At 43.1% G+C, this 24,815-nt stretch overlaps 2 protein-coding genes across 3 annotated transcripts in view; one reads left to right on the forward strand and one right to left on the reverse strand.

The window, feature by feature from the left end:
- Positions 1-47: 47 nt before the first annotated feature.
- Positions 48-21,058, forward strand: SAV1 (salvador family WW domain containing protein 1). The gene is made up of 5 exons (XM_074909010.1): positions 48-296; positions 2,113-2,559; positions 11,968-12,238; positions 13,170-13,313; positions 19,828-21,058. The coding sequence occupies exons 1-5, from the start codon at positions 203-205 to the stop codon at positions 20,027-20,029; spliced, it is 1,158 nt and encodes a 385-aa protein (XP_074765111.1). The 5' UTR covers positions 48-202; the 3' UTR covers positions 20,030-21,058.
- Positions 21,059-22,636: 1,578 nt separating this feature from the next.
- ATL1 (atlastin GTPase 1) overlaps positions 22,637-24,815 on the reverse strand; it is a 33,278-nt gene continuing 31,099 nt past the window's right edge. For both annotated transcript variants that reach the window (XM_074909011.1, XM_074909012.1), the window contains one exon: positions 22,637-23,448. In XM_074909011.1, coding sequence (XP_074765112.1) covers positions 23,338-23,448 — 111 coding nt within the window. In that variant the 3' untranslated portion in view covers positions 22,637-23,337. The remainder of the gene's footprint in view (positions 23,449-24,815) is intronic.

The raw sequence follows: 24,815 nt of genomic DNA on the forward strand, positions 1-24,815 counted from the left end.
GGCCGCTTTCCCACAAGCCCCTGCGCGCCGCCTCCCCTCACCGCTGACCCGACCCCCGCCTTCCCGCCCGGTGCGCGGCCATGAGGGTGCGGAGCGACCGCTGCCGCGCCTGAGGGGACTGGGGCGGCCGGGCCGTGCCGTGCCCTGCGGAGCGGGGAGCGGCGCCGGGTATGCGGGCGGTGGGAGCGGGCCGGGAGGTGGGATGCTGTCGCGGAAGAAGACGCGTACGGAGCTCTCCAAGCCGGGCGAGGTGCAGGGCAAGTACGTGAAGAAGGAGACCAGCCCTCTGCTTCGCAGTGAGTGTCGGGGAAGGGCTCGGGGGGCTGGGGGCTGGGCTGGGAGGACAAGCCCGAGGACTGCCGCGGGGTGGGGGGGCGCGTCCTTTGTGCGCTGTGGCGGTGGTTCGGCGGGCCCTGGAGGCCCTGCGCGCCTTTGGGGGGGTCTCCTCGTGAGGGGAGGGGGGGGAGATTGTTGTTGTGAGACCTTGGAGCTGACGGGGGGGAGGCTGAGTTTAAAGGGGGGAGGCTGAGTTTAAAGGGGGGAGGCTGAGTTTAAAGGGGGGAGGCTGAGTTTAAAGGGGGGAGGCTGAGTTTAAAGGGGGGAGGCTGAGTTTAAAGGGGACCCCTACACATAGTGTGCCACCAGCTGCTCACCATAAACAAACTTGGTTGTTTTTTTTTATTTTCTCAGCCACTGTTGCTTAGTTTTCAACAGGTAGGGGTTAAGGTAGTCTCCAAGCAGGTATCTCTCAGATGAACAGCACAGATCATCTCTTTCTTTCCAGAAGTCAGTGGTTGTTTTCCCAGTCTAGGCTGTGTGGGCTGCCAAAAGGTGTGTGCTTTGAAAATGAGATAACTGTACAAGGCAGTTGCATAAAATCCCTGCAGAAGCGAGCGCTCCAGTTCTTAACCATGAATCAACGTGGTGAGGTTACCGCTATGTACCTTGGACACTGATCTTTGTGTGGCTAACCTGACACTAATGCCACAGCCCTGGTTTTGCTGGGACTGTACAAAACACTGGCAAATACATGTTGAAAGTGCGCTGGGGTTTCTTCCTGTTAATCTTTGAAAACAAGCTGAGACTGAAATGTAGTATGTTGTAATTGCAGGATGATTCTGTGATTAGCTTGGAGATCACAACTAGCAACAACTGATTTGGTAGGAGCAGGCACTCAGCTTTTATGGAAGTATTTGCTGCGTGAACAGCTGGTTCCCCTGTCAACAGGCAAAATCATTTAGTAGTCAGATTACACTGACTTAGTCTTTAATTAAAAAAACAAAAAATGAAACCCACAAAGTTTTTTTTCATATGAAGCTGTAGGCGTGTCTAAGGGGTCAACACCTTTTACACGTGGTATTTGCCACGATGTAATGACTAGTTATTACATGACTGCTTTGTAATGATTATAAATTTACTGATGATACCTTCTGGGATGCACTGAATTTTTACCCTGTTATAAGAGTTAATTATGAAGGGGAGGCAGTGAAATTGTATGAGTAGGTGTCACTGTTGATGTGCACAACCTCTTCAGGTAAAGGAAAAAGTCAAATAACTTCAAAATAACTTGACACTTTAATGTGTACAGAATGACAGGATTTTGCTGGCTGAACTTTGTGATTAATGGAGAAAGTGTGAATTCCGTCCCTGATTCTGCCGTGGATTCCTGTGAGCATGCAGGCATGAACGTCGTCGTTACTCTGAGTTCATAAGGGCAGTGGTCCCAATGAAGGGGTAGAGTGGTAGCCAGGATACTTGGTTTTTCTTAGAGAGGTATGGAACCCCAGTACAGCGTGGGGTGTTTTTTGTGGGGGTGTTTCTGTGGTTTTTATGGGATTTGGGGTTTTTTCTGTCTGTGGTGAATGCAGTTACACTGGCAAAACTGCACTCTTGGCAATAGGCTGTTGCTGGTGGAGGGTGTGATGGTTTCTGTTGCACCAGTACAAACTGGAAAATTACCTTTATACTTCCATATGCATTAGAGGTGCCTTAAAGGGCTTCTGGTGTTTGTATTTTCTCAGTTCCGTGGTGTAAATCAGCATTGTGGCCAGCCAAATGCTTTATGTGTAAGTACAGCCAAAGCTCTTATTTCTCTTTCATGCTGTATATCAGACCTGATGCCTTCATTCATCCGTCACGGTCCAACCATTCCAAGACGAACTGATATCTGTCCTCCTGACTCAACAACAACTGCGTATGCTTCTGGTGGAGATGGAATTGTTTCCAGAAACCAGAGTTTCCTTCGAACTCCAGTGCAGAGGCCGCCTCATGAAATAATGAGACGTGAAAGCAACAGACTGTCTGCGCCTTCCTATCTGGCGAGAAGTTTAGCTGATGTCCCCAGAGAATACGGCTCTTCCTCCCAGTCCTTTTTAACAGAGGCTAATTCTGTTTTGGAAAATGGAGATGCTGGTGCCCGTTGTTATTATTATGATCATTTTTATGATGCCCAGAGGAGACGTCAGTTAAATGACCGCTTACATGAGGACTACAGGTATTATGAACACAACAGTGATCTTTTCCAGAGGATGTCACAGAACCATGGGAGGCACACTTCAGGTAAGTATTAATTGTTGCTTTTTTAAAAATATGTTTTTGATAAGACTTTAGGTGTGGACGTACATCTGGATGATCGGGGTCTTGTTTTTAGGAGTTACGCTGTGTAGGACAGGGCTTCTTTTTGATGGCACTTCTGTGATCTAAGTACCCTGTGTGTTCACATTTCTTGGAGTGCAGAATTTGATCGCATATATACAGAAATGAAAAATGCATTTAAACCAGGATTTATTTATGAAGTAAATGGAGTGGTGTTGAGCAGTGGTTTTTTTTTTTAATGCCAAGCATATATGCAATTCCTCATGACAAAGTTGATTCAGTTGCTAACAAGCAAGGAATTTTATTCATCATGGGCATCTACTATTTTCATGATACAAAGAATAACCAACAGCTCTAAATTATAGGATTGCTGGTTTATTTTATTATATTTTAACTATCATTGTGTTATTATTTAACTTTATTGTCTTAATTTGACCTCAATAATTAAAATAATTTATTGTAAGTAGTCAAAGGGAGGAATGACTGCTTTGTGTAATTAGCAAATTGACATAGAGTTAGTGCTGAAATTTGACTGCCCAGTCGTTGATTTTTATTTTTTTTTTAAATTTTGTTTCTTTTATCTTGTAATACTGTTTGTAAATATGCCTGTTTCCCCCTCAAATTCACAGGAACTTTTCTTTGTTTTCTATTGGAAGAACAGCATAAGAAAGAAGAATCTATTTAATATTACTTTTTTGAATGATTCTGTCTGTGATGACACTGAAGAATAATTCTTTGATGCTGTGTGCAGTTGTGAATCTATTGGCGGAATAAAAAAAACCTGAGGTTGCAATATTGCCCATAGAAAGGTGACATTAAAAGTAGTAAATTTTTCTGTGTTCGAGCACTGTATATACTACAGAAGCTTATGTTCAAGGAGGGGATTGAAACAAACGTTCCAAACCTGTAAATAATGTACTTTCAGTACGAAATATGCTGTTAGTTCATTATTACTTGTAATCTGTAAACAAAATAGTAAGTAGTCTCTAGTAAAATAAATCTCCTCTCTAGAAAAATAAATCTGCTAGGAAGAAGGTCAGCATTTAAGGCTGCTGACTGTGTGTATGGAATTATAACCTGACAGTGCTGTGTGGGTTTTTTTCTTACAGAAACATTTCAATGAAAACTGACAGAAAAGTAATGCTGCTGTCAGCCAGTAAACTCTGAAATACAAAGGTTTAAGACTTGCTCCTTTATCCTCATTTATTTTCCTAGATGCTAACACATCTGATCTACCTGGATTTTGCATGAAAACCCTCCATCTCTGTCAGTTGTTCAGCTGGCAGTCGTTAAACTTTTTCCTGGGTAATGAGCACCTGTTAGCATGTGCTGGGAGAGGCAAGGAGGGGAGGATTTCATAAACCAATCTATGAAGTGAACGTTCAGAATTACTACAGTAACTGTGTGCACTGAGGAAGACTTCAAAAAACAGTACTGCTGCTGTGTGGGTTGAAACAGCAGTAAGTGGAAATGGAGCTCTAGCTATTAGTTTGCAAGTGGAGTTTAATTTCTTAAATTAATAATTTAATTCTTAAAACAAGCTAAAAGTAGGGCTTTACAGCTGTATTTTTCTCAATTGTAGCAACATGGATTTCTTTCTAAAAAGACTTTTTTTTCCCCGTTTGTCCACATGTCCCCTTAGCCGCTGGAACTCATAAAGGAGCTGCTGATGTTTGTGTGGTGTCTGTCATTCACTCATATTTTTACATTTAATAATTTGAACAAATTCTATACATATTTTGTAACTGGTGAGTATTCGGTCTCATGCGTTTGTAGGGAGAGACAAAAACAAGTGAGCCTTTTGTCTGCCAAAGTGTCTCCCTTTTCCTCTTGTTTGGTTTTTTTTTTTTTTTCCATCTCATCATGGAATATGAACTTTTGAATTCTCAGCTTCACAGCAGTAAGAATATTGACCTACATCATTAACTTTTGTACATCTTTTCAAGAATCGCTATTGTGTTTTCTCAGTAAAAGAAATGTGGCCAAAAATAAGAAAACCTTAGATTTTCTTCCTTCACCTCACCATTAAGCTTCTTTTTATTTGAGCCATCCACTGTCTTAAAACCTTTAGTGTTTTCCTTGAGCTACACTAATCTTTCTGTGATTTCTAGTTCCTTTTTTCCCATATTTCCAGAATACTGAGGGAGACCTTTTGCTTTCATTGTCTTTGTCTAAATTACTTTTTCCTTACACACCTCCATTGTTGTTTCTGAATGTTTCACCTCATCAAAATTCTTCATCAAGATAATTGATGACAAAACCAGTTTCAACGCATGAGTCTGTTTATTAGCTATACCTACCCTTTTTTCCCCTCTCCCCTCCTCCCTCAGAAGGTCCCCCCAGTCAGTCCTGTTACAATTCAGGTTGATTTCTGCGGAAATGTTGCCTGGTGGACACAAGGTGTACTTGTTATTGGTGAGCAATGTTTCGTTCAGTGTTGGTACAACGGAAATGACTTTGGAGCAGCAGTGGTCTGGAAGGGAAGAGGTGTGTTTCAGCTTTCATTCAAAATAAAGATTCTCCTCTGTATAATTTGGAGATAAGTTGAAAGCACGATCTTATTCAGATCTTCATACTCGAAAGTATTCAGCTTCAAGTCCCATGATTTTTCCAACAGTTGGTGTTGACGGCATTGATATGTTCTTTCATAGGCATTTCTTCTTGAAGTCATGTTTTCCCTCTTGGCATGATTCAATTCTCCCATGTCCTCCTTTTCTTATTCTCATTAGATTTGGTTTTAATTAGCAATCTAGTGCTGCTGTTTTCCTGAAAAATGTCTTCAGTTGCAATATTTCCTAGTTTTGTATGTTTAGCTACCTCTGTGGCATTTCTTGAAATTTTTTTTTTTAGTGTCCATTTCAAACTTAATTCTAAGAGACTTTACCTGTCTTTCCTCGCCATCTCTTTCCTCTCTTCTAGGTTAAAGGTTTGGGGAGGTCTGTGGTTGAAGTTATATCTACAGTATAGATTGGAACTAACTTGTAACCAAGACCTCAGAGTTATTTGTACCTGTTTGAGCGGTAAGCTAAAAAATTCTTATGTGTATATGAAAATTGCTGAGATTAAAATCACAGTGTAAAGGAACTTTCTGATGGTGGAATTGTAAGCAGTTGACTGTGATGTCAGAGGAGAAAAATGATTAATCCTGTGAACAGGGAATCCAGTGCGCTTTAGTGAAAGTAGGTTCATCTAGTGTTAAATTGTACCCCTTAAAGATTGCAAACTGGTATTCATGTTTAATATAAGAGCAAAATAAAGACATAAAAATCATTAAGTGAAACCTATTTAGAGGTAAAGTAGCAGGTCTTTTTAGGTGTGTACACTTCATTCATTTTTAAACAAATGGCAATTCCTGCCCTTTTCATTCGTGCTGATTTTGCAGTAACTTTGTAGCATACTTTTCCACGCTTTCACAGTACTTCCTGTCATTTCCTATCTGTGAATTTATGCTGACTTGGAACACCCTATTCCCACTGACAAAGGAGGCACTTGTGCTCAAGAAGTACCTTTAGATGTTTTGGAATGGGTTAGGAAAGCCTAGAACCTGTAGACCTAGCTAAACGGGGTTGTAACTGGAACTTTTTTGCTATTTTGTTATTACTTACTGCCTTAAACAGTTCATTCATCTTCTATTCCTGTTCTTCATCCTGGTTTGATGAGGGGAAGGGAGAGGATTTTGGCATTCTGAAAAAAGGCTCTCAAGACAATTTACCTAATTAAAGCCTTTTGTTTGCCTAGATTTGTTCCATTTTCAAATTTGGTTGAAGCTAGTTGTGGGAAGTTCATAGGCTCTGAAACTTCTCTGCCTACATTAGCACTGTATTTAATAAACAAAGTGAGACTTTCTTATTTTTGCTCTTTTCCGTTTATGCTGGACTGCTCTGTGCTTCCTGCTAGGCAGACTCAAGAACGGTCCTTTGCTGAACTGGAAACATTTCCTCCTAAGGACCTAGACTTCTTTCCAGGCAGAGCACCTTTACAATAAAACCCCTTCCGTGGGCTGTGAAAGCATTTACACGTATCACTTCGTTTTCTTTGTTCCATGCTAATGGAACAAATCAAACAGAACTTCCTTGATTGAAGAAGATACATATTCTTCACATTTGTGATGTTATTAGCTTAAGATATGTTTTCAAGGGAAGAATATGGAAGGAACTCTTTACACTGATACCTTATAATGTGCTGGAATGTGGTACTCAAAGTTTGGGTACTGGTATTAGGACACCCTCTTGTTGAAGATGTTGAGAATAAGACTGTATATAGGGCCTGGCTTTACTTAAAACTCAGGAGTATTTTAAATCTTGTTAGTACTAGTAATAAGTGGTTGCTGTTCCTTTGCACTTAAAATGTTGAGAACATGCACAGTGATACTCCTAAGCAAGCAAACTGCATTGAGCAGGATTTTCTTTTGCTTTGGAACAGCACACGACAACTCTTGGCCTTCTTGACAATTGATTCAAGACCTTAAACTGAAGATACTGAAGAGAAAGAAAAAGAAAAGCCACAAATAATGAACCAAAAAATACCCCAAGCATAGACCATTATGAAACAAGAGTTAACAAATGAGGCTAGACAAGTTCTAAAGAGGCAACCTGAAAAGGATTTACAACTGCATAAATTTAAATTAATTGTTGACCATTCTTGAGATTTGGTAGTGCCACTCAGGGGAGTTTATAAAGAACAGTGCTCATCCTTAAGCAGAGGAAAGATGACTTTTAACATTTGGAAAAAATAGGTAATTTGAACAACTCTATTCCTTGGGAAAGCAGAAAGAATGAGAATTTCTGTTTTGCCATAGATAAAATAGTATGTGAGCAAGAAACCCTTGAGTAGTTACAGTGAACTGGTTCAACTAGTCTGGTTTTGCTTATTCTATGGTAGAGTTCACATCCCCTACCAATAGGAAAATCACAGGTTTTACACTAGATGTTTTGATAAAAATGGATCAAGTTGTAAGTTTGGGGTTTTTTTCCATAGATAGTTTGCATTGTGCCATGTAAATCTGGTTCCAGCCCATGATTCTGGGAATATTCTTGGTGTGTGCAGTAAAATCCTCTGTGAAGCTTTTGGCTGCTAGGAAAATGCTTCAAGGTTAAGACCTCACCTGAAATTTAAACACAGAGGAGTATCATACTATGGCAGTATGTCACAGAAAAGGTGGAGTTCCCAGTAGGTGATTTTAGGTTGTCTTAACTTCTTTGGTTTATACTTTGGAAAAGATCCCATATGAATTTACTCTTCCAAGTGTTGTTCAGTCTTATTATTGATACTTATAGGTGTGTGTATATATGAAAGTCAATTTTCAACTTCTCTTATTGTTCAGAATCATAGCAGGAGCTATTTCTCTTGTGTGTGTATCCACTCTCCCTTGAAGGAAGCGTCTGCTGAGTTTTATAAGGAAAAACAGTATACAGTTTCTTTTGATCTCTAGCAACTCCAATTATATATACAAATATCTAAATTGCACTAATTGCCAATTTGAATGCCATAGTGGGTTGATGGTTGTTAAGACACTCTAAATACTACATAACGTCTTGAAACTTCCAGCACACAGAATATTTCAATATGATCTGTGATTTTTAAGGGGAAAAATGCACATTAAGGCTATACAGGATAGGCTGCAACCATCAGTTTATAAATGTGTAAATCAAGAGCTTTCTAGTTCTGGAGGCTGGGAACGCTGTTCAGAACTGGTAACTGATACAGCTGTGTAAGTTTATATTAACGGTATGGCTCTGCTTCTTCCTATATGGAGCCAAAATGGCAAAAAGTATGTGTAATGTATTTGTGGTCTGGCATTATTTTTGTTCTTTGCATCTTAGAAATGAAATAAAAATAAGCTGGCCTTGGGAGAAACCATGTAGCTAGAATTAAATGATTGTGCAAACACAGAATTGCCAGCGCTGCCTTTCCATTGGGTGTAGCACTGCTTTTTAGCCTTCTTTCTAGGTGATTTCTCTATGTAATCTAGATTTTGGTTTTCCTCATTACCTATGCCCCAGTCTTCTCAGGCTTTTGTATGAAGAAATAGAGGCATTGTGTAAAGAGAACTTCTGATGTAGGAGATGGCTTGTGCAACTATTAATACCAATTTCCAAATTTCTAATGCTTTAGAAGGCATTGACCTTTACCCCAAGGAATCAATATGTATGTATTTGCTGCTGGAATTATGCTAGAATTTAGGAGGAACTGTAACAAAAATATAGATATGCTAGTTTTAATAGTAAACAGAAAAATATGTTTATGCCTCAGTGAAAGTTCTTTTCCCCAGTCAAGTTTGTGTGTTCAGGTCTTCTGGTAGTGGTGATTTAATAGTTACTTTTATATGTACATAAAACTACAACACAGCAGGCCAGTTAGTTGGAGAAAACACGGAATTTGTTTATCCAAAGTGCAGTATTTTCAAGAAGCTTAAATGTTTGTATTTTGTCATTGGAATGAAAACAAAACCAGTGACATAACTAGGGTCTGAAATAGTTTCCCTGCCCCAGTACTGCTAAAGGTCAGGAAGCCTCCAGGATGTTTCTTCTCGCTGGACATAAAGGTCTAAATTGCTTAATCCTAGTGAGAGGTGGGAGCTGTCACATGAACACGGCCATCGGCCTTCATTTATAAAGCTAACAAATAGGTAAATGCTATCACGAGAGGAAATACTTAAGGTCAAACAGTTCAGAACACAACAAGGCCAAAAAAAAAGATTTGTTGGTGAGCACAGATGTTTTAAAGAACAGTACTCAGGAAAAAGTTTGAGAGGTTTTGTTTTTTTTTTTTTGTAATTTATTTATTCAGTTGCTTTGGAGCCTTCCCATTACTTTATTGTTGATGACTTCTATCTTGTAGTAGAAAGACAGCCCATCCAGTTCTCACTCTGTCATTTTATATGTAAACAAATGCTTAAAATAAGTGACAGCCCTTGGTGTCCTGGTTTAACCCCAGCCAGCAGTGAAGCATCACACAGCTGCTCACTCCTTTGCCCTCCCAGTGGGATGGGGAGGAGAATTGGCGGGGGAAAAAGGTAGAACTGATGGGTTGAGATGAGAATGGTTTAATAAATAAAAGATAATAGTAACAATAATTAAATATAATCATAATGATGATAAAATCTAATAAAATATAACGATACTTTTAATGAAAAGGAATATAATAAAAAAATATAAATAACTCTCAAGAAAAGACAAGTGATATACAACACAGTTGCTCACCACCCACTGACTGACGCCCAGCCAGTCCCCCAGCAGCGACCCACCCCCAGCCAGCTCCCCCCAGTTTCTATACTGAGCATGATGTCCCAGGGTATGGAATAGCCCTTTGGCTAGTTTGGGTCAGCTCTCCTGGCCGCACTCCCTCCCAGCTTCTTGTGCACCCCCCCACTGGCAGAGCATGGGAAACTGAAAAATCCTTGACTACTTAGCAACAGCTAAAACATCGGTGTGTTATCAACATTATTCTCACACTAAACCCAAAACACAGCACTGTACCAGCTACTGGGAAGAAAATGAACTATCCCAGCCAAAACCAGGACATTTAACTAGCGAGCTGTGTTGTGTGTGTGTGTTGTTGAAAGGGATTGTTGCCTTTGTCAGCAGACAGGAGTATGAAATTGCCTGAGAAATACAATTTTGCTGCTACTTCAGAGTTACTGTTGTCTTTTTTTGAGATGATGACCATATCCGAAACCTTTTTTTAATAGTGTACTTTAGATGGATAGACTCTGCCTTTCCCTCCCATGCTCAAAATAATCACCCCAAAAATGTTATTTCTGAAAAACAGAGTGTATTTCAGAATCAGAAAATAATTCTTTCAGGAAGGGGTGTATTCCTCAGTCAGTAAATGTGGTGCTTGGGATGGAGTCACTTCTGCCTTCCAAGAAAGTGGAAAAAGTGCCTCCCATACCCCTTCTGGCTTATGGGAAATAGTAGCACACAAACTCTGATGAATACTGTGATAAATAGATGCATTTGATCGTGGGATGAAAAGATAATTAGAATTTCTTTAAAGCCAGAGACTTTTTAACTGTAGAACTGTGGCTAACTGAAGGTAACTACTTCAGATTTATAAAAAGAAAGTTGAATTTGGGCCAGCATATCCAGTAGGTTTCCAAGGAATGGAAAGAGACCTGCAAAATTCTTGATTATGTCACTTGGTTTTTGTGGTTGGGGTTTTTGGGGGTTGGGCTTTTTTCCATTTTCTGTAATTATTATGGCTTTTATTTCAACTAGCTTCCTAAGTATCCATAATATATAGAGGAAAGGAAAAGGTGAAACTGGAATTAGTTTCTTCAGTACATCTATCGGCATCCAGCAGGCTAATTTTTAAAATGTAAAAACTGTGTGTATGTTACAAAAAATCACATATTTTAAAACACTAGTGAACAGTCTCTTAAATCAATTGTTGAGCAATACATCCCGAATTGTGTTGTGTCTAGGGCAGAGGTGGGAACTTAACCAACTACTGATTCCTGAGCTCTCCTACTGCTAATATACCTAACCTAGGCTTTTTCCCTCTTGCTGGGGCAGCCCTTCTCCTGGTGCAGCCCACATCACCAAGAAAAGCTGGAAATTACTTTTTTTTTTCTTTCACGTGCCTCTTCAGCATTACGAAGCGTAGGTGCTCAGTTTTAGAGAAGAGCAAGACTTAGAAAAGCAGACACACAGCCTGCTAGACAATGAAGCTTCCTTCCAGGATCTGTGGGAGGGAGGAAGGGAGTGAAGGGAGATGCCAGAGAAGAGATGAGGAGATTTTGTGACTCACTCTGAACAAAAGGTCTCTCGATCTTGTCGGGATTGCGTTCAGAAGGCCTGGCTGGCCCACCCCACAGTGCACATAAACCAGCTGCTCTAACAAACGGGGGTGGTTTTAACAAAGAAGATACAGCAACATCAGCCTGCGCAGGATGACCGTGTTCAGCAGAGGGTTTGTGCAGGGTCCTGTGTGGATCCAGCTTTTCTGATTTCTCTAGTTACTGATGATATTTTTTGGCCGTGATTACACGCGCTTCAGTAATAGCAGGCGGGGCAGGACAGTGCTAGCCTTGTCCCTCCTCTCGGTTCACCCGGTCCTGTTGCTGTTCTTGACTGGTTAATCTGAAAAGCTTTGTTGGTATTCACTGATTTTTTTTCTAGATAGTTGTCACTTCTGACTGTAACCAGATAAAGAGACAGCTGTGGGGTTTGGGGAGCTAAATAGTTTTGATGCAGCTATAATAGCATATGAACAGAAACTGTCATTTATGTAAAGCTTTATCAGTTGTAATCTAATGTATTGTTCAAATTCACAGAGTGCCTCGTGGTGGGGAGGGGAAGTTGACTTCATATATAATGTTGATTTGGGGTATTATCAGTCTTAGCTAAACGTTGCTTTCCCTTTTTTTAGGCATCGGTAGAGTTGCTGCTACATCTCTAGGAAACTTAACAAACCATAGTTCTGAAGATTTACCTCTTCCTCCTGGCTGGTCAGTGGACTGGACTATTAGAGGAAGGAAATACTATATAGATCATAACACTAATACAACTCACTGGAGCCATCCACTCGAGCGTGAGGGACTGCCTCCAGGATGGGAGAGAGTTGAGTCAGCAGAATTTGGAGTGTATTATGTAGATCACATCAATAAAAGAGCTCAATATAAACATCCTTGTGCTCCCAGGTAAGACATCCACCTTCCCTTCCATGATTGGTTTTTTAATCCAGTTAAGAAAGTGGAACTGTTTTTGTCACATAAATAATGTGCCAAAAACAACTTTTTTTTAGAAGTAAGCTTTACTGGCTCTTGACTAAGATTTTTAGAAGAAGTTGTAATTGTTAGGTTTTCATCTCATCTGTTGCTGTCAAGTTTAGAAACAGGATATTGTTCCTAACTCACTGAAACAAAGCAGCCATTCTCTTCAACTGTCAGTAAAACAACAAAGTTGCTGAGAACAGAATTGAACCATAGACTGAAAAGAAACTTGATCTGATGTTCCAGGAGAGTATTTGAACGAGCAGCACGTACCATCTGAAACACGAATTAAGTCTTGTCTAGAATGAAAATCGGTGTTGTAGCTAATTTAAAGGTAAATTAAAGTTAGTATACACCAAATCTAACAGGTAATTTCTGCTACTCCCGTCTATTTTGCTGTTACGCAGACAAAAGTTTTTTAACGTGTGGCATGAATAATAAACATGAGGATGTCCTTTGTTATCAATGGAAAAACTCTTACAGCTGCTGCCTGAATACATTTGTTCTGGCATGTTAAATGGTGGGTTATTTGGCTGAATCACTACTTGCAATTTTTCATGGGTTTTTTTTTTTTTGTTCTGCTGTAGTATCCAGGTAGCAGGCACTAGGTGACTAGGTGGAAGGTGAATTTTATGGTGTATTGACAGCAGCCACACTTAGAGTTGTGATTAGAGTGATGCACAAAAATAGCACTGGAAAGTTGCTCTCGATATACCTGCTGAGGCAACACTCCATGTGTGGTTGCATCATCGACCTTTGCGTGTGTGAATCTGTGTATTAATGTCAACCATTTGATGATATCAGTGTGGTTAAATTATTGCTTGGAGGTTATGACCTTTGTCTGTCTTCCTTTGTACAGTGTTCCCCGTTACGACCAGCCTCCCCCTGTGACTTACCAGCCCCAGCAAGCTGAGAGAAGCCAACCTCTCCTTGTCCCTGCAAACCCCTACCACACCGCAGAGATTCCAGACTGGCTGCAGGTCTATGCCAGGGCTCCCGTAAAGTGAGATTTGTTTTTTTTCTTCCCCTCTTGTCTCCCACACTAGTTGAGAAGGAAAAAAATTGAATTTCAATGACTGAAAGTAGAGCTCTACCTGGTATCTAGTTCTTAATTGCATAAGAAGTCCTGCTGACAGCGTGAGGAAGTTATACCAGATGTTCATCACCTCAGTTTGCTTTGTATTAGGCATTAGTTAAAGTCATCACAGTACTTCGTGTACTTCACCTGACTTACAGAATGATTGATTAGAGAGTTGAGGATGTGATTTACCATCAGTCATTTCTGAGAACAGCACCACGTGCTTGTAAAATATGCAAAATATTTTTAGGGTGTTAACTTCTTAATGTGTATCTTGCTCCTTTCTAACAAAGACATACAAATTTTCCTTCACAGTTAAGAATTTTGAATACAGACCAAAATCTGTATTTCTATTTGAGAACTGTAATTAAAAGCTAAATGGTGGTAAAAAGTCATTTTTCTTCAAATAAACAATGCTATGAGAACAGGGAGTTTCCTCTAAGAAAAGATTTGAGTCAGCATAGTGAAACAAATTACATTTACTCATGGGTACAGCTCTGCAGAAAAGTAACACTAAACAGAAAAGCAGTGAAAAAATCTGGATACATCTTAATAATTATGAAATCATGTACTTTTTTCCAAGGAGAATATGGAAAAACTAAGTTTTACGGCAGTGAGCTGGTCAGCCTGTAGTTGCAGATTTATATGATGTTTGGTGATTTCCACTAAAAAATCCTCTTATTTTTCTTTAGCTGCTTCTAGTAACTATAATTTGAATGGGTTTTATTACTAATTCTGGCTTCTGGGTTTGTCAGCAGTCCATAAAGATTTAAATTGGCCTAAAATCCACCAATACACTTATGCACCAGAGACTCACTAAGTTCCTGTAACCTATGGGAGGACTTGTTTCCTAGAAATACTTTTAGGTTTTGGCTGCAGCTACATTTCTTTATTTAGGTCTTTGGCACATCCGGACAATGTAGTTTTAAATATTTCAGCCTGTGTTGTATGAATTCTTGTCGGTGCTTCTCTTGAAACTTGAGAAACAAACTTAAGGCAATTTAAACAATTTAAGATTATCAGGACTTTATTTAGATCTAGTAGGCTGAGGCAAATTTAAAAAAAAAAAAATCATTTAAGCTGTTTGAATAGAATTTACACTGTTCAGAGAAATCAATCATGTATTTTCCAGATTCCTTTTAGTCTTGTTACAGTAGTGCGGGTGGTATCAGCAATATTGCTTTAATTCTCAAACACCTCTGTGAAGAAATAAATTGTGGTTTATGCTAATATTATATTTGAAAAGTGAGGAAGGGGTAGCAGCTGGCTTATTGTCACCTCATCTTGAGGACTTCTTAAGGAACAATTCACAGAATCCCAGAACCATCAAGGTTGGAAAAGACCTTGAAGATCCTCCAGTCCCACCATGAACCTCACACCAGCTGTTCTCAACTAAATTGATAAATAGTTTTCAGAGTTATTAAAATCATGATCACCTATATGTTTTCAGTGTAATTTTAATAACGAACCTGTTCTCTGTTGCCAAAGCAACTGGCTTAAAGCTCGAGAAAAACATCCAGTAATGCTTGTAAGTTCTTTAGTAGTATTGTCCAGAAGTTGAGTGCGAGAACTACGAATATCCTCCCATGTTCTGGTGCAAAAATGAAAGTAAGTGGGCAAAACACTTTCCTAGTTGTAGAAGAATAGCTTTTGTGATCAGCTATTTGAAACTTACTGTAAAAACCTGTTGATTATCAGTACAGTTTGTTTTGTTACAATTTGTTACTTAGAGCTGACCTTAGCTTGATTTAGCTGACTGAAGGCCAGTCATTTTTGTTGAGAAAAGTAGATAATGATAGCAAAAACAGATAATAGCTTTTGTTTCAGCAGCTTCTCTAAAGGATAAGAATTCTGGTCACTGGAAAAATCTGATGGGGAGTTTAGTAGGTGTTAACCACAATGCTTCCTTATTTGAGTGAAAAATGGTCAAACTGTTAAGATAAAAAGATATGTTGGCTTACTGCACAGTGGGGAGTCTTTGATGTCTAGTTATAACTTGAGGTTATAACGATTTGCAATATCAAGGTAGTTTTGATACCTTGAAGTGTCCTTCTCCCCTCCTGGCACCTATCAGGGGTTGTTTTGAGAGTAAGCGCAGCTATCAGCATAGAGCACAGAGCAATCAAGACTCCTGGCTTGTGTTTAACCCTTTCCTAGACTCTAAAATGGAGTGTTTCTCCACCTTCCAAGTTAGCCCGGTAGGTGTTCCCACAGTATGCCAGGCCGCACGCAAGGGATTCCGAGGGCGAGGAGACCAAAAATGCTTTCCTTGGATGAGAGAGCGTGCTTCACATTGTTCCCCCACCTCTTCTGGAGCACAGGGCTGAACCCAGGACTTCCTTCTTCCAGCCCTAAGCAATGGTTTGGGGCTGGTCAGTGTTTATTGTGTTGAAAGTGTCCTATTTTATATTAAATCTTTGCTCCCTACTGGGAAAAGCACTGGAAAAGGGGTATTCTGCCTGCATGTTCTGCCTGGTAAGCTCCTGCTTTCTCACCCAGGAAGGAAGGCTCAGCTCTCTGCAGGAATTTTGTACTAATTTCTTTCTCCCCTTGATCTCTGGCTCTGGGACTAGTTGCTCTTCTAAAAAATACCAGGGGAGTCAAGGTCAGGTGCTGGTACCCTGTGCCCTGCTCCTTGCAGCATCGCTGGTGAGCGTGCCTAGACCTGCAAGTCTTTGGGATCTGAATGAGCCCGTTCCCACTGAGGCACTGCTGATGGCTTCATCTTTAATTAGACTTCTTCTCCCATTAAACACTGCTCTTGGCAGCCAAAATGAAACTCTCACGTGGAAGAGTAATCCTGATGTGCTGCTGCTCTTGAGAATCTGTCAGCAGCGACAGCTTCAAAGAGCTGAAGAACAACCAAGGTTTTAGTAATCGGTGATGATGCTTAAAAAAAAAAAAGCTGCCTGCTCCCGAAAACCTACAAGTATGCATGTGATGGAACTTTTTGTTTTCTTCCTACTTGTATTGGCACCTTAATAAGAAACAGCCCTTCCACTGAGAATGGGCCTTGCTGCAGAATATATTTTAATAAATGTCATTGGCCTGGAAAATTTGAAAGGATACCTCAGGGTGGGGCAAGCCTGGGGAAATCCTGCTCCAATTGAATTCAGGTCATGCTGGGTGGGAAAGGAGCAGAGGTGGAAAGGTGGTGTGCACATAAACTTGGTAATCAAGTCATTACAGAGGTGGTTGTACTTGGCAAACCTTCCCCAGCAGCCACTCGCAGTCTGCCTCTCTTGGGAGTTTGATCTCCACGTTGACAAACAGCTGCAATTTGGAGTTTCTTGCTTTTGGGAAAAAGTGATTTTTAGCAGTGCAGCCCTGTCAAGACTTGGGATAACTTGAACGCAGAAGCTGTGATTTAGGAAGTTTAAAGAAACTGTGGTTATTGAAGTTCTTCAGATTCCTCAAAAGCAAATTTGGTAACCATCTGCATGTCTCGGTGCTTCTCTGCATGCAGCCTTCCGAGTATATCCTTTCAATTTGTAATGCAGTTTGTTTGCATCAATTTACTGATATTTTGGCTTCAGCTTCCACTCACCTGAATATATTTTCTCACATGATTCATTAAAATGGCTGTTGGAGAGCAAGGCTCAAATCAAACAAAATCAAGATTAAAACTGGTTTGAGGAATTGCTGTTTCCTTGCCTTGCTCAGGAAATTCTGCAGCTTGACCTGTTCCCAGTGCTGGCCAGGCCCATGGCAGGACACCCTCTGCTGCTCAGGTCCCCTTTCCAGGGACAGCATTAGCTCCCCTGCTCATTTTGGAGTGATATTCCTGAAGTTCTCTCAAGACAAGGCTCTCCAAGCTTAGGCAGACTCAGCTTAGCCCAGGTATCCCCGCTCAGGAGGACTATGCTGAGTTGCTCCTTGGGCTGTGTGTCTGTTCCTGAAGCGGGCAGCTCTCCTCACGGCTGCTGGCTCACATCACCCTGCCAGGCTTCTCCAGTCCTCACGCTGAGATGGAAAGAGCCCGTTGAAGAGAACAATCTGGTTATTTTAAGCTTCAGTATATATCGAGCTACCTGAAGTTATCATACTACTTGATTTAAGAGTTTGGGGATCGGGCTGCACGTGGATGTGCTGGTGGAGTCCCCATCCCTGGGTGTGTTTAAGGGTCGTTTGGATGAGCTGTTGGCGGATATGGTATAGGGGAGAACTTTGTAGAGTAGGGTTGATGGTTGGACTCAGTGATCCTGAGGGGCTTTTCCAACCTGAATGAATGATTCTGGCTGTCGTGAGCCAGATCCCAATCAGTAATTGTTCAGCCACGTGGGCTTTGGAGCCTGAACCAAAGTACCCTAAGTTGCTCACCAAAACAGTTGTCTTGCTGTTGGCCCAGGATCTTGGTTTTTTTCAGAATTATTTCAATTACCAACTCCTTGGGGAACATGCTGAATGCCAGCATTTTCTGCTTAATACAGTCCTGCAGCCCTTCCCCAAGGGCTATGGTGGTAGGACTGGCTATTAGCCACAGACCTTTAATCTTGTCTCTGTAGAATTATGACGGTTTGGTTGAAAAACTGTGTTAGAAATACTGTTTTTCTCCCAGGATCTTGGAAACCTTCCCCTACTACTGGCACAAAAAGAGGGCCATTAAAAAGAAGTAATGAAGAAAAATGCCTTCTTGAATGGCTTGGATAGCTTCTGTGTAAAATATTACAGAGGTTAAATTTGGGAAATGTTGAACCATGTGTTTGGTATAAAAGATCATCAGCTTTGGAGAATTTGTGGCACAAAAGTGAGTCACTGATTAATGTTATGATGGAACAAACCTCCGTTATGAGACTGGACTTGGTTTGACCAGCTCTCTGCCTCCCTTGCAGAGCTTCGAGTGCCAGTTTGGATTGTGGAAAATTACTTGCAGGAGAAAAGGCATAGTTGTGATTAGTCACAAGAGTGGTTTGGCAGTTCGGACCCAAAATGGAGCCTTCAGGAAACTTCTTCAGCTCTGCTGTGAGACAAGGGAGGCCTGAAGAGGCTCCTCTGACATTTTGTACCTGTCCAGTGGGAGCAGCTTTGATACCCCCACAAGTCTGGACTCAGGGGCGTGTTTATGTTTCAGAAACTGAAAAAACGCGTTAGGGGTATAAAGAGAAATTCAGAATCGCTCCCTATTAAAAAGTAAAAATAAAAAACCCCAGCACTGACAGTGCTGCAGCTTTTCTAAGAAAAACAGTGCTGCCTGTTGACAGGAGAGGAGAAAACCTGCAGAAAGAAAGGCCAGATACGCTTTGCCAGCAGCTCTGGCACCCCAGAGCGTCCGTAGTGGCTAGTGACACTTTCCTTGGACGCGGTTTCTCCCACCTTATGGCCTCGTGTTGTGTTTCTGCTTTTCTTTGGGGTTTGTTTTAACGTGTGGCCCCCTCCTTACCCCTGCTGGTACTTCCTTGGTGAGCGCTCGCGTGCTGCACCGCTGCCTGGTGTCATTTCCCTCCTCCAGGAAAAAGTGTTGACAGTGGGGGTGGCACTCCGATGACCCAGCCTGCTGCATTTTCCCCTTGCTCAACCAACAACAGCTTGTAACTGGGGGAAGTGGGAAAAAATATAGCAGTAACTGGTTGGCCTCACTGCTGGGCTCGTTTCGGTCTCATGCAGGGAGCTGGGTCAGGTATTCCTAAAGGAGGCGTTTGGGGTGGCACCAGTGAGCCTCAGGCTCTTGGTGCGTGTCTTCAGGGGACCTCCCAGGGTTATTTTTTCCAGTGTGGGGAGTCAGAACATTTAGGATTTTTAGCTGTCAGTGGTTTCATGGCTCCCTTGACACCCACCCTGCTCTCAGCGGGGCAGAGAGATGGCTGCTGGTGTGAGTACTTGCAGCTGTTAATTATGGCCTGATTGCATTTCCCCACTCCCTCAGTCCTCACCGATGCCAGTACCCCCTTTCGCAGTCCTGTGGGGCTCATGACCCACAGTTTGAGACACACTGACTTAAATTATTGCTGCTAATTAACCACGAGGGGGGCAGTGGCCAAGAGTGCTTGTTAAGGCTGGGACAAGAAAGTTTTGGAAATAAAAGTGTGTTGTGAGTGCAGGTGGGCAGCGTTCTGCCTTCTGGGGGGTACCTGCCGGGGAGAGTTGGGGTCCGCTGTTGAAATAATTATTTTTGTGTGTGTGTTACTCTAAATTTTAAAAGATGAAGACACTAAATCTTCAAGGCTCGTTGTGAATGGAATTGCTGTTTTAACGCTTCCAAAAAGCCTTCTCTCCGTTGGCTTATTTCTTTAGTTTTTCTCAAGTTTATCGTGGCGTCTTAGGAGCAATTCTGCGGCTGAGCTGTAAGTGATGTTTCTCCAGCTCACTTTGAGACGCCACTCCCTGTCTTTTGGTGTTAATCACCTTATTTCTTCCCCTAAAAGGTACCGGGGGAGATTGCTAGAAATCAACATCTGGGCCGGCATTGGTGCGTGGGTAACGGGCTCTTCTCTCACCCCAGGTACGATCACATCCTGAAGTGGGAGCTCTTCCAGCTGGCGGACCTGGACACCTACCAGGGGATGCTGAAGCTGCTCTTCATGAAGGAACTGGAACGGATCGTGAAGCTGTACGAAGCGTACAGGCAGGCCCTCCTCACCGAGCTGGAGCATCGCAAGCAGAGGCAGCAGTGGTATGCCCAGCAGCATGGCAAGAATTTTTAAGCTACCAACTCGTTTTGAACAGACTTTCATGAGGACACTTAAGAGCTTTAAAAGGTTTTCACACTTAAAACTATGAAAAAGTGCTTTTGTTGAAAAGGCAGCTTATTTTTGTTGACATTGCACCTTTGTTATTATCCTCTTGAATATTTTTCTACCTGTGTTTATGTAATGTTTATAAAAAAAAAAAAGAAAAATGTTTGGTTAACCTTTTTCCATGCAAGAACTAGTTTATGATTCTGAAAACCAGCGCAGAGTTTAATCAGACTCGATTCTGGTATCTTTTTCTAGCAGTCAGCTGCATTATTAAGCTGACAATATATTTTTTAAAGGACAAGAGATGCAACTGTATGAAGTGTCCTGGATTCAAACCATTGTTAAAACCCAAATGACTTATTTCCCTGCGTTTCCCTCGGGACGTGGCACTCCTCTCCTGAGAGAGGCCTGCTCTTTGTTTACAGCTTTAACGTACAGAACACCGACGCTGCTGCTGTTCTGTAACACCCGGACAGGAGCAGAGTCCACCCGCCGAAACCAAGTTGCTTCTTGGAGGTGAAGTCTGAGTTGCCTTATTTTTTACTTTAACGCATTGCTACTTTAGGTTTACTACTAATTTTCACAGAAGTTAGTCAGAGGGGAAATACCCTGTACTTTCTTAAAGACCGAGATCTCTAAGCAAACTGTTCACACATGTTTAAATCCTGAGTAAACTGCATTTCATAAAATGTGACCCAGCCCCATGGGAAGGTAACAGTGTTGTCCAACCAGCTCTACCACGCCATGGAAAAAAAATCAGGGATGCAACAACAATTACTTCTTTTTAAACAAGCTTTTGTCTTGTAGTAAAGCTTCCTTACTTGGGGGAAATTTGTAGTTGTACAGTTACCCTTTCCAGTATTTTCATTTGGTTCATTGATTGTCCTGAAGTGTTATTTATGGATTCTTTTTAGTGCAATAAACATTGTTGCCGACAAAAAACCCCCCCCCACGTTTCTTGTAAATCCTATTAATTCAATAAAAATAATTTTGTTTAATGAATGAAGGGTTGTCCTACTGATTTTTTTTGTCTTTTAGAATGTCAAATAAAATCCACTCGGTGGATAAGGAACTGGATGGATGGTCCCACTCAAAGAGTTGTGGTTAATGGCTCGATGTCCCAGTGGAGAGCGGTGACGAGCGGCGTCCTCAGGGGTCAGTGCTGGGACCAGCGCTGGTTAACATCTTTGCTGGTGATGCTGACAGTGGGATGGAGGACCCTCAGCAAGTTCCCCGCCGGCCCCGAGCTGTGTGTGCGGGGACACGCTGCGGGCAGGGATGTGCCATCCCCAGGGACCCGGACAGGCTGGAGAGGGGGGACCTGCAAACCTCGTGGAGTTCAACAAGGCCAAGGGCACGGTCCTGCCCGTGGGTCGGGGCGATCCCCAGCACAAACCCAGGCTGGGCGAGGAGGGGCTGGAGAGCAGCCCCGAGGAGAAGGGCTTGGGGGGTCGGGGGGTGGAAACTGCCTGTGAGCCAGCACCGTGCGCTGGCAGCCCAGAAAGGCAACGGTGTGCTGGGCTGCACCCAGAGCAGGGGGGGCACAGGGCCAGGGGGGATTCTCCCCTCTGCTCCGCTCTGGGAGACCCCCCTGCAGGGCTGGGCCCAGCTCTGGGGCACCAACAGCAGAAGGACACGGACCTGCTCCAGCGGGGCCAGAGGAGGCCACGGAGATGCTGGGGGGGCTGGAGCCCCCCTGTGAGGACAGGCTGGGAGAGTTGGGGGGTTCAGCTGGAGGAGAGAAGACTCCGGGGAGACCTTAGAGCGGCCCCCCAGGGCTGAAAGGGGCTGCGGGAAAGGGGGGGGGGACTCGTCATCAGGGGGAGGGACAGGATGAGGGGTGACGGGTTTAAACTGACAGAGGGGAGGTTTAGACGAGATGTAAGGCAGAAATTCCTCCCTGTGAGGGGGGTGAGGCCCTGGCACAGGCTGCCCAGAGAAGCTGTGGCTGCCCCCTCCCTGGAAGGGTTCAAGGCCAGGTTGGACGGGGCTTTGGGCAACCTGGGCTAGTGGAAGGTGGCCCTGCCTGGGGCAGGGGTTGGCACTGGGTGATCTTGAAGGTCCCTTCCAACCCAAACCATGCCATGAAAAGCCGGCAGGGCCCCTGGCGCGGGGAGGACAAAGCTGCTGTTGGGGCTGGCTCTGTTCTCTGCCAGGGTGCCACCGCCTGCCCCGGGCAGTCACAGCTGAGCCCCAAGTGTCCATCTCTGCACAGTGAAACGTGTCTGTTCTCCCAGGCAGCACAAGGTGGGGAGATTCTGCCCGGTGCTGTCCCCTGCGAGGGGGCCCCAGCACAGCCCTTTCCTTTGGCCGTGCGTCACTGAAGAAGCTTTTCCTCCGCTGTGAAAAGCTGGAGACTTTTGCCTAAGACTTCCAAAACCAACTTTACCTTCTGGGTGACAGAAGGTCACAGCTGGGTGTGAGACAGCCCAGAGTATTTTCAAAATATCAACTCAAACATCAATTCTGAAGGCCAAAAGGAAACCGAGAATGTAAAAAAAAAACGAAGAGGAGAAGCTCTCACCTCGTTAGTCAATAATTGCCTCCTGTAGGACCAACTTCTTAGGAACCGAAAGCAAACTTTAATAGTTCTGACGATAAAAGAATAGAACTGTTGAACACACTTTCTATGCACTATAATGAATATATGTACAGAAATACAGTGAAACTTTCTCCAATACATATACAAAGTGATACTTTGTGCATCGATTACGAACAGAAAAGTAGGCTGTCCTTACGAGATCGTTAACATACCATAGCAGAAGTGCCCTTACAGTTTCTGATAAAGCAAGTTAATACATTTTTAATTATGTAATTAAATGGTTAATTGAAGAAAAGACTCAGTTACATGTTATAACTTGTTCAAGTATCTGAAAAGAAGTTGGCTTTTGAAGAAGCTAAGGTCTGGGAGATTTTTAGTTGCTGTATGATGTAAATGATGATTTCTTCAGTGACTCCATAACTAATTAAGAAAGGTAAAATAAGGCTTCATAAATTAGCTGGGAAGTAGGCTGGCTGTTACGAATTAAAAGCACTTTGTCATTGCGGCAGCACCAATATGTACATAATAACAAAACAAACAAAAAAAAAACCATGCTGCCATCTTCCCGTCAAACACCGTGTTTGAACGAACACACCGAACCACCGGACACGTCGCTTGTTCTCTGCTCTCCCTGTTCCACGGCAGGAGCTTGTGATGGGTACGAGGATGAGGGTGTTGGACCGAGGAGGAGGGGGCTGCGCCTCCTTCATGCATCGCCGGGCGCGCGCCCGGCTCACACCATCTTCCTCTCCGAGCCCTCGGCGGGTTCCGCTTTCTGTGCGGGGAAGGCGTGGTGGTACAAATGTCTGTGAGTGGCAGCTGCGCTGTACAGTTTGTACAAAGCCTGGGGGGAAAAAAAAAAAAAAAAAGAGAGAGAGAAAAGATGGTTCCAGCTCCAGCCCCAGGGTGTCTGACCCGTACGGGCCGTGCAGCAGCGACAGGATCACCGCAGCGGGCGGTTTGCTTTGTGCACCAACACTTGATGTCTCACACGTCTGACAGGGAATAGGATAAAGATCAGCAGTGTGCTAATTTGTCAAACGTCTCAGCTCTAAGAGGAGCCACTTTGAGTTGTAGTAACTCGAAGCCTACCTGGAGGATAAGTAAGGGCTTGGGGGGGGGGTGGTGGTGTTGGATATTTTTCTGCATTTAAATTTCTGCGTCCTCAGCGTTTTGTTTCCCCCCACCAGGCAGATCCAGCTGGCATCACACAGAGGGCGTTGCTATGTAATGGCTACCTGGTTTGCCTACATCATTTTTCTGCAGATTAACGCAGACTTTGCAGATTAACGGCCCTCCCAAGGGGTGGCAACAGGCAGGGACTCCCCTACCCGGTGCCACCGGTGCAGATGGGGCTGGACACAGAGTTGGCTGTCACAGCTCTGATGTCATTATTTCAAATGAAGATGTGGGAAAAATAAAGAAAAAAAAAAAAAAAACAAAACACAAAAAAAAAAAAAAAAAAACAACAACTGAAACCCCACCAGCTCCAGGTGAGCCTGTTGGTGAGCCAGGATGGCGTGGGAAGGGGCAGACGAGGAGGAAACCACCTGCTCCCAGGGTGACACATTCCTGGCAAGGAGGAGGCAGCAGCAAGGAGGAGGGTGGGGGGTGAGAAGCCTCCGGGGGGGTTTGAGGCACTGCTGCCCTCAGCCCAACCCAGCCCCAGGAAATGGCGACGGGGCTTCGCACGCGAGGGGTTGGGGGTCGGCGGGGTGGGCAGCAGAGGAGGCATCATGCAGCTTCTCTGGGTTTTCTTCTTGAAAATACACCGTCAAATCCTACATCAGCGACCTCGCAGCATTTTGTGCTAGTTGAGGCTTTTTTAACGCCAAACCAGTGTGACAGTGCTGCCTTTGGATTTGTTCAAGAGGTCAGCAAGAGCAAAGACCACGTTGCACAAGCCCAAGCAAAGCGGCTGGCCTGGGCTGGCTGCTGGGGGAGAGAAGGGGTTGATTTTTAACTTCTTTTTTTTTAAGTAGCTTTTTGGACCTGTACCTCTTTTAAGAGCCACTCCTCCCAGAACTCAGTGGCTGACAAGTGTGGTGACACTGACAGCTGGAGCCGTCAGGTTTGGCAACACGCTAAAAGCTGGAGCTCTTTCGTCACAGCCGGACTGAGGCACCTGGCTGCAGCGCAGGATTAACCTACCTGCACAGTAATGGACGAGTAAGGATGCCTTTTTCCTTTTTTTAATTAGATGCTGACGAA

The sequence above is a fragment of the Athene noctua genome, chromosome 6 (assembly GCF_965140245.1).
Source record: "Athene noctua chromosome 6, bAthNoc1.hap1.1, whole genome shotgun sequence".
Lineage (NCBI taxonomy): Eukaryota > Metazoa > Chordata > Aves > Strigiformes > Strigidae > Athene > Athene noctua.